The sequence below is a fragment of the Panthera pardus genome, unplaced genomic scaffold (genome assembly GCF_024362965.1).
Source record: "Panthera pardus isolate Hobbes unplaced genomic scaffold, ASM2436296v1 HiC_scaffold_12, whole genome shotgun sequence".
Lineage (NCBI taxonomy): Eukaryota > Metazoa > Chordata > Mammalia > Carnivora > Felidae > Panthera > Panthera pardus.
In genome coordinates this window covers 12,956,158-12,971,641 of record NW_026526677.1, presented here as the reverse complement: position 1 = coordinate 12,971,641, position 15,484 = coordinate 12,956,158, and the positions used below count along the sequence as shown (strand labels likewise).

The following is a 15,484-nucleotide window of genomic DNA, read 5'->3' as shown; positions in this document are numbered from 1 at the left end:
CAGGCTATTTTCCAAGTGCGGGTGATCACAGGCCAGACATTTAACTGCTCCAAGGCTCAGGTTTTTAAACTACCAAACGGGCACAATGAGACCGATTTCCAAAGGGTTACTTTGAGGATTAGCAGAGTTGAGCAATTCCCCAAAAGTTGGTTGCTTGTAAACTATGGAGTATATTCTGGGTCTATGCAGTTTCATCAGGACCCATGAAGACAGAAGAGGAACTTTGGGTGTGGAGGGCTGAGAACTTGCACCCAAGCTTCTCCACCCCGGGCTCCCAAGGGGCTTGGGACTGAAATCTGGCCCGGCCCCACGAAGCCCGACCGAGTGGTCCGTCCCATCCCCATTTACGGGAACTCACAGCGGCGATCAATCATCCTTAATTTGTAACTGGGCAGTGTCCTGAGCCAGCCAATAGCCAAGACCGACCCCACCACGCACCCCACCTCCCTGACCCTGCGGGACTATCCACTCAGTCGGCACTGAAGCTGCCCAGCGTCCAGGAGTTTGGAGCAGGTTTGGTGATGGGGGAGGGGGGGCGCAGGGGTGCGGGGGTGGGGGTGGGGAGTGGGGTGTCTTCGTCTCCTTTCCCTTCCCTGGTTTCTTGCCCCCCTTTTATCTCTGAAGTTTCTGTAGACTTGCTTCCACTGAAGACTTCTGTCCCCCTCCTCCCGTTACCCCCTCCCCTCAGTGCCCCTCTCTACCCCCCCCCCCACCGTAACCCCCCCAACCGTACCCCCCTCCCGCTCCCGCCTGAGCTGTGGTGCCCAGCCCCCTCTGGACCTCCCCTGCTTCCCCCTGCCTCTAGCGTCATTGTTAGGCTTTAAAGCCGGACTCTGGATGGAACAGATGGATGGAGACCCGGCCTTGGGAGGGGGAAGGAAGGGCCAGCCGGTGCCGGGAAAGGGAAGCGGTTTGGGGAAAACAAAACAGGGGGAGGAGCCTGGGAGAGGAGGAGGAGAAGGAGGAGGGGATTCGCGCTGAGGGGCTAAGGCCGGGAACCGAATGGGGGCGGGCCCAGGGTGGGTGGAAGGTGCTGTGGGGTGGAAGCCCCCAGGGCCCCAGGGCTGGGAGCTGACTGCAACGCCGGCTGTCTCCGCAGGTCCCGGCTGACGCCGCCGCCCAGATGGCCTCCAGGCTGACCTCGCTGACCCTCCTGCTGCTGCTGCTGCTGGCTGGGGTGAGTGGTCCCTTCGAAGGGACGTGGGGGGGGGGGGGGGGGGAAGGGGGTTGAGGTTTAACCGTTCCAGGCCCGGAGAACGAAGAGAGCTCCTCTTGACATCAGCAAGTGTGGTCCTTGCCCCGGGATTCGGAGAGAGCGAGGCAGCAGCCAGGTTCTAATCCCGGCCCGCTGCCCACCAGTTGGGGTGGCCTTGAGCAAGTCCCTTCCCCGAGCTTACCTGTGATGGTTTATAAAGTGGAGAATAGAGCGGAAGGGTCAGAGAGGGCCAGGAAATGGACAGCATTCTGTGATCTAGAAGCCGGGGGTTATGGTGGCAAACTGAGCTGCGGGGTGGGGTGGGGCCCCGGCTGCTGAGACCCTGGTTCTCTCGGGGCTGCGCCTGTGAAAACACTCCGGGGGTCTGGGTGGGGGCCGATCGCAGCGAGAGGTCCCAGTGGTGTGGGAGTCAGGAGGAAGGTGGGCGCTTGCTTTGCGCGTCTGTGCAGGGATGGTCGAGTGTGGAAGTTGGCCTGGGAAGTTCCATTAGAGAATCAGCAGGTGCTGCCCTTTGAAGAGCGAGGGATCTGGAATCAGAGTCGAATCATCAGCTTCTGTGAGACCCTGGGTTAGTTACTGAATATCTCAGCATCAGTTTCTTTTATCAGTGAGATGGGATAATAGCCATGACATTTGGGGCTGGATAATTCAGTAGGAGGGTCTATCCTGTGCACTGGAGGACCTTTGCAGTATCCCCGGTTTCTACCCACGAGATGGCCATTAGCAACTCCACCCTACCCCCCAATCCCCTTCCCTCCCGTAAGATAACCAAAACTGCCTCCAGACATTGCCAAAAGTTCCCAGGGATTAAAATGGTCTCAGACTGAGAGCCACTGGTCTATACTATTTCTTCCTCCTCCCTTCCTTTCTTTTGGAACACTGGGGGTTTTCGGTAGGCACTACTGTAACGGCTTGCAACCCACAATTTGAAAAACCACAGTTCTCACGCAAAGATCACGAGCTCAAATATCTATATTGGCCTGGCAGGTGAGCTGAGACAGGCCGATACCTAAAAGAAATTGCAAGAGGGGCGCCTGGGTGGCTCAGTCGGTTAAGCATCGACTTTGGCTCAGGTCATGAGATCTCACGGTTCGCAGGTTCGAGCCCCACGTTGGGCTCCATGCTGACAGCTCAGAGCCTGGAGCTCCCTCTGCGTCTCCCTCTCTGCTCCTCCTCTGCTTCCGCTCTGTCTCTCTCTCAAAAATAAGTAAACATTAAAAAAAAGAAGAAGAAGAAATTGCAAGAACATCGATAAATGGCCGTTGGCACTCAGCTCCAAAATTTGGGAAACAACTTCCCGTAAGGCAGTGATTGCCCAGAGTTAACAGAGTCCCCGTCTGCTCCTTACCTTTGCGGAGATTATCCCTGCCTCCACCCCTGCCCCCACCGGCTCCTGCATTGCCCCTTCTCTGGAAAAACTAGTGGTTGGCAGCTTCAGGCAAGCCCCTTACCCACCAGGTTTTTCCAGCAGTTATTCTCCAGTACAGGACGTTTTCCACAGCCCCCCCTTCCCTTCCCGCTTTGAGTGTTTAAGGGGGACTGTGCTTCGTGGCGGGAAAAATGAAACTCCGTTTCTTGAACCGCAGGTTAGAGCCTTCTCAGATCGGAGTGTTCCTAGCCAGAGCTCCACGGCAGAGAGCCAGCAAGGAGAAAGCAAAGAACACATCTTGGAGGGAGAGATCCCCAAGGATGTATCCATTCAGCACACCGAGGACTCTTCCACCTTGTTGAAAACCAGCTCAACCGTCGAAACAACTAATACTGCTTTTGAATCCACCCGTCAGCCCTTCATCCAGTCCACTACTCAACCCACGACCGAGCCTACGACTAAGCCCACGACCGAGCCCACTACCGAGCCCACTACCGAGCCCACTACCGAGCCCACTACGGCACCCTTCTGTCCGGGGCCTGATACTTCCTGCTCTGACGTGGAGAGTCAGTTGGCAGAGTCCAAGTTGGGAGAGGCTTTGATGGACTTCTCGGTGAAGCTCTACCATGCCTTCTCAGCAATTAAGAAGGTGGAGACCAACATGGCCTTTTCTCCATTCAGCATTGCCAGTCTCCTAACTCAGGTCCTGCTTGGTAAGTTCTGACAAACTCAGGTCCGGACAAAGTTCTCTCCAAGTTGTACGTTGGCCCCTCCCAGGAGGTTCCCCACCCAGATGCCTACAAACCCCAGATGCCTCAGGGAGGAAGCTATAAAAATGGGCTACGTTTGGGGGGAGGGTAACCTTTCATTCTTGAGCATTCACGTATGCCTTCAGCTAACAGTGATTTGATAGGCACCAAGGCCTATAAAACCCCACGGACGGTACAGGAACAAACATTTTTTATTTTATTTTTTTTAAATTGACATCCAAGTTAGTTAGCATATAGTGCAACAATGATTTCAGGAGTAGATTCCTTAATGCCCCTTACCCATTTAGCCCATCCCCCCTCCCACAACCCCTCCAGTAACCCTCAGTTCTCCATATTTATGAGTCTCTTCTGTTTTGTCCCCCTCCCTATTTTTATATTAGTTTTGTTTCCCTTCCCTTATGTCCATCTGTTTTATCTCTTAAAGTCCTCATATGAGTGAAGTCATACGATTTTCGATACAGGAACATATAAAGCAAAGTTCCAGTCACCAGCCTTGGTTCAGGGCAAGGCGGTAAGGAAGGTGAAGCCATGACTGATAGACGTAGAATAGAATCATGCTGATGGTGCTTTCTGGCTGTGTGACCTTGGCAGGCTCCTTAACTTCTCTGAGCCTGAGTCCTCAGGTGTGAAATGGAGATGGTTGTACCTACTCCAAAAAAGAAAGCAGATAGCTTAGTGCCTGGCTCAGAGGGAGGTCAAAAAAATGTTAATCCTCTGCCTTCCTGAGAGATGCTATTAAGTCCCATGGGATTAACCTCTATCTACACCCCCTAGAGTGCTCCATAAATTTTTTCTGTTACTGCACAGAAGAGGGGCACAATAAACATCTAATAATGAATAACTAAAAGGGTATTGAACGTCTATGCTCTTTTTTTTTTTTTATTTTTAATTTTATTTGTTTATTTTGAGAGGGAGGGAGGGAACAGGAGAGGGACAGAGAGAGAGAATCCCAGGCAGGCTCCACACTGTCAGCGCAGAACCTGACTTGGGGCTTGAAGTCACAGACCATGAGATCATGACCTGAGCTGAAATCAAGAGTCAGATGCTTAACCGAGTGAGCCACCCAGGTGCCCCCAAACATCAATGCTGTTTTGTGATTCTCTGGTGTCTCCTCTCATGTGTCCCTGCCTATAGGGTAAACCTTTGTAAACCCAAACCAACTAAGTAATAGTATACGTGTGAAACAGGCAGTGATTGGACTAGGCCTTCCGTGACATGTGGGATTAAAATTAGGTGGAAAAATGGAGACTATTCAAAGCCTTGGAAAAGCTTATCCGTGATTATTCCCAATTCCCCCACCCCTGTCTTTGACATAGGAATTGTCTTTTGAAACAGTCGCTCCCACTCAGATGATTTGCGATTCCCTTCAAAGCAAGAAACAACGTGCCCCCCCCCCCCATAATTCCAGCCTGGTCTCTCAATCCTAGTCCTGAATGGTGGGTCCCCCGTTCCTGCAGTTCTCCCTCATTTCTGCCCTTGGTCGTAGGCGCTGGGGACAGCACCAAGAGAAACCTGGAGAACCTCCTTTCCTACCCCGAGGACTTTGCCTGTGTCCACCAGGCCATGAAGGCCTTCACATCCAAAGGCTTCACTTCATTTTCTCAGATCTTCCACAGCCCGGGTGAGTTTCCTGGGAGAAGACAACAGCTGCTAAGCAGGGATTGGAGAGGATTCTGAGGGGGACCTGGGGAAAGAGGCTGGAGGGAACGTTAGAGCTAGAACATCAGCGATGGACTGCAGAGCAGGTGAGGGCCTCAGCAGGAATGCCATTTGGCTCTAGGTGCTGGATGGTTCTCCTGGTAAGGCCTTGGGCAAGTCATTTCCATGCATCAACCATGATTAGATTTAAGAATGGCCTTCTGCATTTATTCATAGATAGGACCAGAGGGCTCAAGTTAAAAAAAATTCTTTTAAGTTTATTCATTTATTTTGAGAGAGAGAGAGAGAGAGAATCCGGAGTTGGGAGAGCCTGAGGTGGGGCTTGAACTCACGAACCCCGTGAGATCATGACCTGAGCCTAAACCACGAGTCAGACACTTAACCGACTGAGCCACCCAGGTGCCCCTCAAGTTGAAAATTTTTTATTAATCTGGGTCAGGGGAGCCTTGAGACTTGTAGTTGTTTGCACTTTTGTGTTCTGTGAATTTGTGGTCATTTACGTATATTGCATTATTGAGTATGTAATAAGGTTAATAAGCTTCCAAAATGATGTAATACAGTTATTTTCAAATTTTCTTCCCCAGAGCCCTGGGGTTCTGCTGAGCTGCTTCAGGGGTCGTGGTGGAAGTTAGGGGGGTGATCAGGGAGGCTGAGTGGTGGGTGGGGTACCAGCTGTGGGGGCGGGGGCAGATGGGGCCAGCCAGGCTCCGAGCCCTCCCCCAGCTTCCACCAGAGCCCTTTTAACTGTGGGCTTCAGACGTGACTATTTGAAACCACAGTTCTGCTCCTTAAAGAGGTTCGAAAACTACAGATCTAGTCTGACCCCCTTCTTTAAAGGGAAAACTTTTTCCTGTTTTTCTTAAACTTGTTTTAAAAATGTTTAATGTTCATTTGTTTCAGAGAGAGACAGAGACAGAGAGACAGAGAGAGACAGAGCACAAGTGGGGGTGGGGCAGAGAGAAAGGGAGACACAGAATCCAGGCTCCAAACTGTCAGCACAGAGCCTGACTTGGGGCTCGAACCTGCGAACTGTGAGATCATGACCCGAGCTGAAGTCGAACACTCAACCGACTGAGCCACCCAGGCGCCACTTTTTTAAACTTAAAAAGCAATACTTACTCATTGTAAAAAACAGAAAACACAGGGAAGCAAAACAAAAGAAGAAGAAGAAACAAAGGAAACTCAGCCATCAGCCCATTATCTTAAAAAAAAAAACACCCTGTTTTTAGAGATGGGCAAAATCGTCTCAGAGGTGTTCAAGAAACACTGCATTTACTTATTTGCTACAAATCCACTCAATCCTCTGTCTTGCTAGATTGGTAGAAAACACAACTGCATTTGATGTTATCTATTTAGTCCAAGAAAAATTACTCTTCAAACACTATTCCCCCCCCCCATTTTTTAAAAGTATTTATTTATTTATTTATTTATTTTGAGAGAGAAAGAGAGAGCACAAGCAGGGGAGGAACAGAGAGAGAGGTTCCCAAGCAGACTCCGCAGTATCAGCGCAGAGCCCGAGGCAGGGCTCAAACTCACGAATCGTGAGATCATGACCTGAGCCGAAATCGAGAGTCGGACATTCAACCGCCTGAGCCACCCAGGCTCCCCCAAACACGATTTTCTTTAGTGGACTTGAGCTTTAGAGAAGAAAAGCCGGGAAATCTCACCGGATTTCCACTGACACCGAGAAGCAGAGTCCATTCTCTGCTGAATTCAGGGGAGAGAGTAGGGAAAACACTGGCAAATGGAAGTTAGTATCTCAGAAGAGTTATTTTGCCGAGCTACAACCACACGGCAAGGGGAGACAGCAAGGGCCTCGGATGGGTCCTGCCTTCGGTTCAGGGCTGGCTTTCTCGGGGCCTCCACTGTCGTGTCTGTAAGAGGAGCGGGCCGGCCCCCTGCTCCAGCCTGCCGCGTTCGCTGCGGCGAGCTGAGAGCGATAGGAAACGCGTTCCCTCTCACAGCCTGCTCCTAGAAGGGAGAGGATGTTCAGGGGACTCATGCCTCCCTCTCTCCACCTGCCTCCCGCCCCCCAGACCTGGCCGTAAGAGACACCTTTGTGAATGCCTCTCAGAACCTCTATGGCAGCAGACCCACAGTCCTGGGAAACGACAGTGATGTCAATACAGAGCTCATCAACACCTGGGTGGCGGAGAAGACCAACCACAAGATCACGCAGCTGCTGGACAGCCTGCCCTCTGACACCTGCCTGGTCTTCCTCAACGCCGTCTACCTGAGTGGTAAGGGAGCCTTGAGCCACGCGGTCTTTCTGCCCTGAGTCCTTTCCCTCTTCCTGGCTTGCAAGCCCACGCAACCCCAAGTTCCACAGCTGGACCCCCTTGTGCCTGGCCCACCCCTTGCCAACAGGGCTTTGAGCTCCTCGTCATCCCTTGCCCACCTGCTTAGAGTAATTCTCCTTCCCCTTCCCTCTAGCCAAGTGGAAGACAACCTTTGATCCAAAAAGAACCAGGATGGAGCCCTTTTACCTCAAATCCTCTGTGATAAAAGCATCCATGATGAACAGCAAGAAATACCCGGTGGCCCATTTCACTGACCCAACTTTGAAAGCCAAGGTATGTTCTGGGCCCTTCGCAATCTCGTTTCAGAGCCTCTGGCAGGTCCTGGTGTCTTTTATGCCACGGCCCCCATCAGTTTGGGGCATACCCTTATGAACTCCTCATTTCTACTCCTTCCATCTGTATTTCCACCCTATCTTTTCTGCTTTTCCCCTCTCTAGCTTGGCCGAGGCAGGCATGGTTTATTTTAGGCTGGAAAGCAGGATTCTAAAAGTTTCTTCATCTCCACTGCATCGAATGTCAAAAAGTGAGTCTGTTCATCTGTTTCTTTTGCTCGTCAACCCACCAGGAGACCCTGGTGGCTTAGTTAAGTCGTGTGCATAGCATGCATATGTAGATGTACATGGGTATGGGTAGGTATAGCTGTGTGTGCATGTGCGTGGTAAGTGCACGTGTGTGCATGTGTTAAATGGCATATGTTCCTTAGCAGAAATTGAATGGTAAAATGTCAACGGATGGGAAGGGTGGGAAGATTGAATACGGATCCCAGAAGTTTCTGGTTTTGTGTTTTTGTTTTTGTTTTTTTTTTGTGAGAGAGAGAGAGAGAGCAAGCATGAGCAGGGGAGGCGCAGAGAGATAGAGAGAATCCCAAGCAGGTTCTGCACTATCAGTGTGGAGCCCAATGTGGGGCTCGAACTCATGAACCATAAGACCATGACCTGAGCCGAAACCAAATCAGACACTTGACTGACTGAATCACCCAGGCGCCGCCAGATTAAACTCCTTTAAACCATTTATTCCATTTACAAATATGGTTCATATTTTCACAAGCAATTTGAGCTTGTCCATATATTTTGCTTTATAAAAATACTTTATAAGTTTCATATACTTGATTTTCTTTTTAAGCCTGCCAGATACCCATCAGGGCTGAATTACAACCCCCCTGTTGGCTAGATCTTTCCAATCACCTAAATCTTACTGTTAAAGTAAAAATTGAATTTGAAGAGTAAATCAGCTTTCCACCAACATCTCAATATCATTCTCAAATTTAATTATCCTACACCTTTTTTTTTTTTGCTTAAAAGCGTAAAACTAAGATGTCTGATTCTCTTATGAGTTTATTTATTTATTATATTTTTAATGTTTATTTATTTTTGAGAGAGAGAATGGGGAAGAGCATGAGCAGGGGAGGGGCAGAGAGAGGGTGGGAGAGAGAAAGAATCTGAAGCAGGCTTCACATTGTTGGCATAGAGCCCAGTGTGGGGCTCGAACCCACAAACCGTGAGATCTTGACCTGAGTTGAAGTTGGATGCTCAACCGACTGAGCCATCCAGGCGCCCCGATGTCTGTTCTCTTAAAAATTATAAACACCATTTTGAATAATGAACACACCAACCACCCTGAATATACTCTGGTGTTAATACTATGGAGTTGGTTTACTTTGTTAAACTCATACTTAATTCTAAGGCTTACTAGGACTCAAGAACATTTACCCAACTAGGGAGGTTAGATTTACGGATTCAGGAATACAAGGGTTACTGGCTTGAAAATTGAAGACCACAACATGGTAATCTTATGGTAAGAGATTCAAGGTCTGTACCCAGGACCTGAAGGGTATACATTTCCAGATGAGTCTGCCCTATCCAGTGCCTATGCCAACAGGGACCCTTTGTCCATGTTCTTCAGTTGATATCAGTTTACGCCAGTTTCTTCCAAGCCATTATTTTGCATTCCAACAATCGATGGGTTTCCCATTAATTTCTTTATTGCTCAGTTGAATTCTGCATTCTAGATTCTTCTCATTCCTATCCCAACCTCAACCATGGTGCCCTTGTAATTATAGTCTCTTAACATCCTATTAGACTATGGTTTCTCAACCTTGGCACTATTGACATTTCGGGTTAGGTAATTCTTTGTTATGAGGGGCTATCCTGGGCACTGTGTAGATTTTAGCATCATCCCTATCTTCTACCACTAGATGCCAGCAGCACTGTGGGTCCCCTCCCTTCCAATTGTCACAACCAAAAGGTGTCTAGACATTGTCAAGTGTCCACTGGGAGCAAATTCACCCTGGGTTGAGAGCCCCTCTATATTAGACCTATGGGTCCTGTACTTGAGTCACACTTCTGTCTGACCACCAGTTGGAAGTCCTTTTAATGGCAAGCTTGACAGGTAAGCTAGGATCGGCTTGTACACAATCTCAAATGCCACACGAAGAGATTTATACTTAATCTCATAGACAATAAAGAGCCACCAAAAGTCTTTAAAAGGACTGGGGCGCCTGACTGGCTCAGTCTTTGGAGCATGTGACTCTTGATCTTACAGTTGTGGGTTCAAGCCCCATGGTGGGTGTAAAGATACCTTAAAAATTTTGGGGCGCCTGGATGGCCCAGTCGGTTGAGCGGCCGACTTCGGCTCAGGTCATGATCTCGCGGTCCGTGGGTTCGAGCCCCGCCTCGGGCTCTGTGCTGACAGCTCGGAGCCTGGAGCCTGTTTCAGATTCTGTGTCTCCCTCTCTCTGACCCTCCCCCGTTCATGCTCTGTCTCTCTCTGTCTCAAAAATAAATAAACATTTAAAAAAAATTAAAAAAAAAAAAAAAGATACCTTAAAAATTTTAAAAACGTCCTTTAAAGGACTGATCTGGAGCACCTGGGTGGCACAGTTGGTTAAGCCTCTGACTTTGCCTCAGGTCATGATCTCACAGATCGTGAGTTCGAGCCCCACGTCGGACTCTCTGCTGTCAGCACGGAGCCTGCTTCGGATCCTCTGTTCCCCTCTCTCTCTGCCCCTCCCCCACTTTCTCTCTCTCTCTTTCTCTCTCTCTCAAAAATAAATAAGCATTTGGGGCACCTGGGTGGCTCAGTTGGTTAAGCATTTGACTTCGGCTCAGGTCATGATCTCATGGTTTGTGCGTTTGAGCCCCATCTCAGGCTCCTTGCTGATCGTTCAGAAGTAGCTGACAGCTACTTTGGATTCCTCGCTCACTCTGCCCCTCCCCAGCTCATGCACTCGCTCTCTCTCTCTCTCAAAAAAAAATTAAAAAAAAATTAAACACATAAATAAAAGGACTGATGTGATGACTCTGTTATATACTTTATGCACAGCACAGTGGAGGGGAAGGGAACAGGGCTCAGATCAACTTGCTTGCCTATATTGTGTGGCTAGTCAGCAGCGGAGTCGGGGTATAGTCCTCCGCCTGTGTGATCAGAAAGCCATACTCATTCTCTCTGCATCTCGCCAGAGATGCAACTCACAGAGCTAGACTGGCACCGTTCACCCAGCTAGCCTCCCCATTTTGTCGCCAAGCTTGGGAGCCTCGGTCCGGCTGCGGCTTGCTGCGGTAGCACAGACTATGGCGGCAGACCAACGATAAGCCTTGGGACGCAGTGGGTGGGAGCCAGGAGAGCCGGGGTCGGAAGGCTGAGAAGGCGCATCTCTTACCCTCCAGGTGGGGCAGCTGCAGCTCTCCCACAACCTCAGCTTGGTGATCCTGGTGCCCCAGAACACGAAACACCATCTTGAAGACCTGGAACGGGCTCTCAGCCCCACTGTCTTCAAGGCTGTCATGAAGAAGCTGGAGATGACCAAATTCCAGCCCACTCTCCTGACGCTACCCCGCATCAAAGTGACGAGCAAGCAAGACATGCTGACGGTCGTGGAGAACCTAAGTAAGCTCTGGCAGCTCAGGATTACTCCGAGGCCATTGGGGTGGAGAGGAGGGTATCCTTAGGATGTGGTTTAGCACTCTCTAGGATATTTTATACCTCCGTCATCTCAGGTTATTCCTCAGTCCTGTGAGTTAGAGGGGAATATGCTATCATCCCATTGGATCATTGAGGAAATTGAGACTTGGTGTTTACATTACTCACCCAAGGTCCCTTGAGCTCATTAGAAATGAACAAGAACATCAACCCAGGTCTCCATCTCGACTATTCCTACTCTGGTTCATCGTGTCATAGACACTGGGACAGGTGGCCAGGATGGGTTATGGATGCTCCTTCCCCAGGCACCTTTCATAACACGCAGCCACCCCATGGACTATGCAAGAGGCTATCTGCATAATAGAGTCTGGAGGCTTCTGAGTTTAGGGGAGGCAACAGAGATCTCTTACCTGACTTTTGGCCTCACTTCCGGATCTTTGACCTCATGTCCAGATATATCATTTCATTTTCTGTTATAGAACCCTCTAATAGGTGAACTTGTTTCCTAGTATATGACCTCATTTGGTAACATATGACCTCTTTCTGGTGTATGACCTCACTTCCAAGGTCCAAGGAAGCAAGAATATAATTTCTCAATGTTCTTTGGTGGGGGGGGGGGGGGGGTGTGGCAAGGCCTCTCACCTCTTCGGAGAGGGTGGTAGTTGGAGTGAAGATCAGCCCACTGATACAGGATCTAAGAAAGTGGACCAGAAGGCACAATATATAATTTGACAAGCAAGGGAAGTGGACAAAGAGAGTATTGGGGCTTGGTTCTAACCCAGACAATATAGGACAAATGTCTTCAGCAGCTGAGGCTTTCATTCTGGTCTTCCTTCCTTCCTTCCTTCCTTCCTTCCTTCCTCCCTCTCTTTCTCTTGCTTGTTCCCTTTCTTTCCTTCTTTCCTTATTCTTTCCTCTTTCCTTCCTTCTTTCTTTCTTTCTCTTTCTTTCTTTCTTTCTTTCTTTTCTTTCTTTTCCTTCCTTCCTTCCTTCCTTCCTTCCTTCCTTCCTTCCTTCCTTTCTCTCTTTCTTTCTTTCTTTCTTTCTTTCTTTCTTTCTTTCTTTCTTTCTTTCTTTCTTTCTTTCTTTCTTTCTTTCTTTCTTTTTCTTTCTTTCAATAATCTCTACACCCAATGTGAGGCTTGAACTCACAAGCCCAAGATCCAGAATTGCACGCTCTACCGACTGAGCCAGCCAGGCGTCCCTGCTGCTGGTCTTTGACTCCTTGTTTTTCTCTGGTCTGCTCTAGAATTCTTTGACTTTCTTTACGACCTCAACCTGTGCGGGCTGACAGACGACACGGATCTTCAGGTTTCTGCGATGCAGCACCAGGCCGTGCTGGAGCTGACGGAGTCCGGGGTGGAGGCGGCTGCGGCCTCGGCTGTTTCCGTGGCCCGCAATTTGCTAGTCTTTGAAGTGCAGCAGCCCTTCCTCTTCCTGATCTGGGACCAGCAACACAAATTCCCTGTCTTCATGGGGCGGGTGTATGACCCCAGGATCTGAGACCCGCAGGCCACCAGGCTAAGGCAAGCCCTCCCCCTCAAGCCTCACCCTTCCGGTGGCAGCCTTGCTGTTGCCTGCCTGGACTCACCTCCAGCCATCTTCTGCCTCGTGTGTTCCCTGCCTCCATGTGAAGGGTGCCCTCGGGGTCTGCTGAGGGACCTACATCTAATGTCCCTTCCCTAGGGCTCCCCAAAACACTTGTTTGCAGCTTTCTCTGGCTCAAGTTTACCAGACTCTACAAATAAAACCTGGCAGACCATGACTTCCTCTCTTATTTGCCTTTCAATTTTTGAGGACAAGGGCTCCCATGGCCCCTGTATCAGCTAGTATTGCTGGGTAACAAATCATCCCAAACTTAGTGGCTTAACATAGCAACCACTTATTATTTCACATAAGTCTTGGGAGTGGAGGAGTGGTCTTACCGACCTGGCTGATCTTCCCAGGACTTGTTCATGCATCTCTAATAGTTGGGGGATGACCGATCTATAATGGATTCCACTGGGATACCTTGGCTCTCCTCTGCAGGTCTCCCACATCCTTCCTGCAGTCAGGGGTTCCAAGAAAGAGTCAGAAATGAGCGGTCTTTTCCACACCTCTGCATCAAGTTTACCATCAGCCAGAGCAAGTCACTTGCCCGCATCTAGCATGAGAATGGAAAGGCACTACAAAGTTCCAGATGAGGCCATGAGTCAGGGGCTCTTGGTGACCTGCATTTACCACAGTCCCCGTGTCCCTTGTCTGCAAACAACCGCGACACTAACAGTCACTAATGTTGGGAGCTTACACGGGCAATCTGCTCTGAGCTTTGCAGACCTTTAATGCTTGCCACAACTTCATACGGAAAACTTCAGAAAGATGAAGTCTTGCTCGAAGTCACACAGTTAGGAAATGGATTTGAAAGCACGTTTCTGACTCTGAAAATTCAGAGCCACTCTCTTATATCTCTGTGCCCTTCTGTCTTAAAATCCTGACTTTTCTTAAATATCTAATTATCTGTTCACTGAATACCTAGGACGTGTCGGGCACTATGCTAAGCACCGAAAATGTAAAGATAACTTAAATTTAGTGCCTGCCTTCAAAACCTACAGCTTGACGAGACAGACAAATAGGAAGATACAATTTCGTATGTAGTAGTTTTTTAAAGTTTTGTTTATTTCTTTGTTTTAGTAATCTCTACACCCAGCAAGGGACTCAAACTCACAACCCCCAAATCAAGAATTTCATGCTCTCCCGACAGAGCCAGCCAGATGCCCGTAAGAAGATAGATTTTAGGGGCAACTGGGTGGCTCAGTGGGTTAAGCCTCCAACTTTGGTACAGATCCTGATCTCACTGTCCATGAGTTCAAGCCCACGTCAGACTCTGTGCTGACAGCTCAGAGCCTGGAGCCTGCTTCAGATTCTGTGTCTCTCTGCCCTTCCCCTGCTCATGCGTGCACTCTCTCTCTCCCTCTCAAAAATAAATAAACATTTTTTTTAAAAAGATAGACTTTAATACTGAATGTTCTTTGCATCCCTGAAGATGTCTCAATGTGTTTTTCTCATGTCTGCCTTCTGCTCTTCGACTCGCTAACGTTCCCTCCAACTTTTATTTATTTTCTTAAAATTTTTTTCCTTTTTTTTTTTTTAAAGTTTATTTGTTTTTGAGAGACAAAATGTGGGCGGGGGAGGGGCAGAGAGAGAGGGAGACACAGAATCCGAAGCAGGCTCCAGGCTCTGAGCTGTCAGCACGGAGCCCGATGTGGAGCTCGAACTCACGGACTACGAGATCATGATCTGAGCCGAAGTTGGACGCTTAACCGACTGAGCCAGCCAGGCGCCCCTTCCCTCCAACTTTTAGCCCTTCTAGCTCCCTTTTTCCCTCTCTCCCCTTCTCATCCCATTTTTATTTCAGTCCCCTGTCCCTATTTCCCCGCCAAATGTGTCTGTACCCCTTTCTTCCCCCCTCCTAGTTACAGTGTTGTCAACCCAAACAGGAGGACTGGTTTCTGGATGTATCCCTGTTCCACAAGGGCTTCATCAGGCATGTGCCCTACAGGAAGATTTGATTTTCTGATAGGGTCTTTTTTTTTTTTTTTTAATTTTCTTAATGTTTATTTTTGAGAGAGAGAGAGAGAGAGAGAGAGAGAGATCATGAGTGGGGGAGGGGTAGTGAGAGAGGGAAACACAGAATCCCAAGCAGGCTCCAAGCTCTGAGCTGTCAGCACAGAGACCGACGCAGGGCTGGAACCCGCGAACGGTGAGATCATGACCTGGGCTGAAATCAGACGCTTAACCGACTGAGCCACCCAGGCGCCCCAACGGTCTTTTTTGTTTTTCCTTAGAGCACGAGCAGGGAAGAGGGGTAGAGAGGGAGAGAGAGGGAATGTTAAGCGGGCTCTACACTCAGTGCGGAGCCCGACGCTGGGCTCAATCCCACGACACTGGATCATGACCTGAGCTGAAATCAAGAGTCAGACGCTCAACAGACCGAGCCACCCAGGTGCCCTGATTTTCTGACAGGGTCTTAACCTCAGTCAAGCTAGTCCTGCCTGAGCTGCTTCTGTAGAGTGAGTGATTTCCTGAGGCCATCAAAGCCACCACATCACCGCTGCCTCCTGCTCCAGGGACTTCTGCTGCCTGTAGCATCTGGCTTCCCCATCCCCCTTCTCAGTGAACACCCTGGTCGTGAGGAGAAACTGAGGCGTGGGGAGGGGGGGCCGTGCAATCACTGGCCAAGCTGGGTACGGCAGCCAGGCTCCCTGCCCTCAGC

General features: G+C 49.4%; 1 protein-coding gene across 1 annotated transcript; it reads left to right on the top strand.

Moving 5' to 3' along the window:
- Nucleotides 1–311: 311 nt before the first annotated feature.
- On the top strand, nucleotides 312–12,997 carry SERPING1 (serpin family G member 1). The gene is made up of 8 exons (XM_019414427.2): nucleotides 312–513; nucleotides 1,100–1,177; nucleotides 2,803–3,298; nucleotides 4,842–4,976; nucleotides 7,051–7,254; nucleotides 7,448–7,587; nucleotides 10,980–11,199; nucleotides 12,482–12,997. The coding sequence occupies exons 2-8, from the start codon at nucleotides 1,124–1,126 to the stop codon at nucleotides 12,733–12,735; spliced, it is 1,503 nt and encodes a 500-aa protein (XP_019269972.2). The 5' UTR covers nucleotides 312–513; nucleotides 1,100–1,123; the 3' UTR covers nucleotides 12,736–12,997.
- Nucleotides 12,998–15,484: the final 2,487 nt, after the last annotated feature.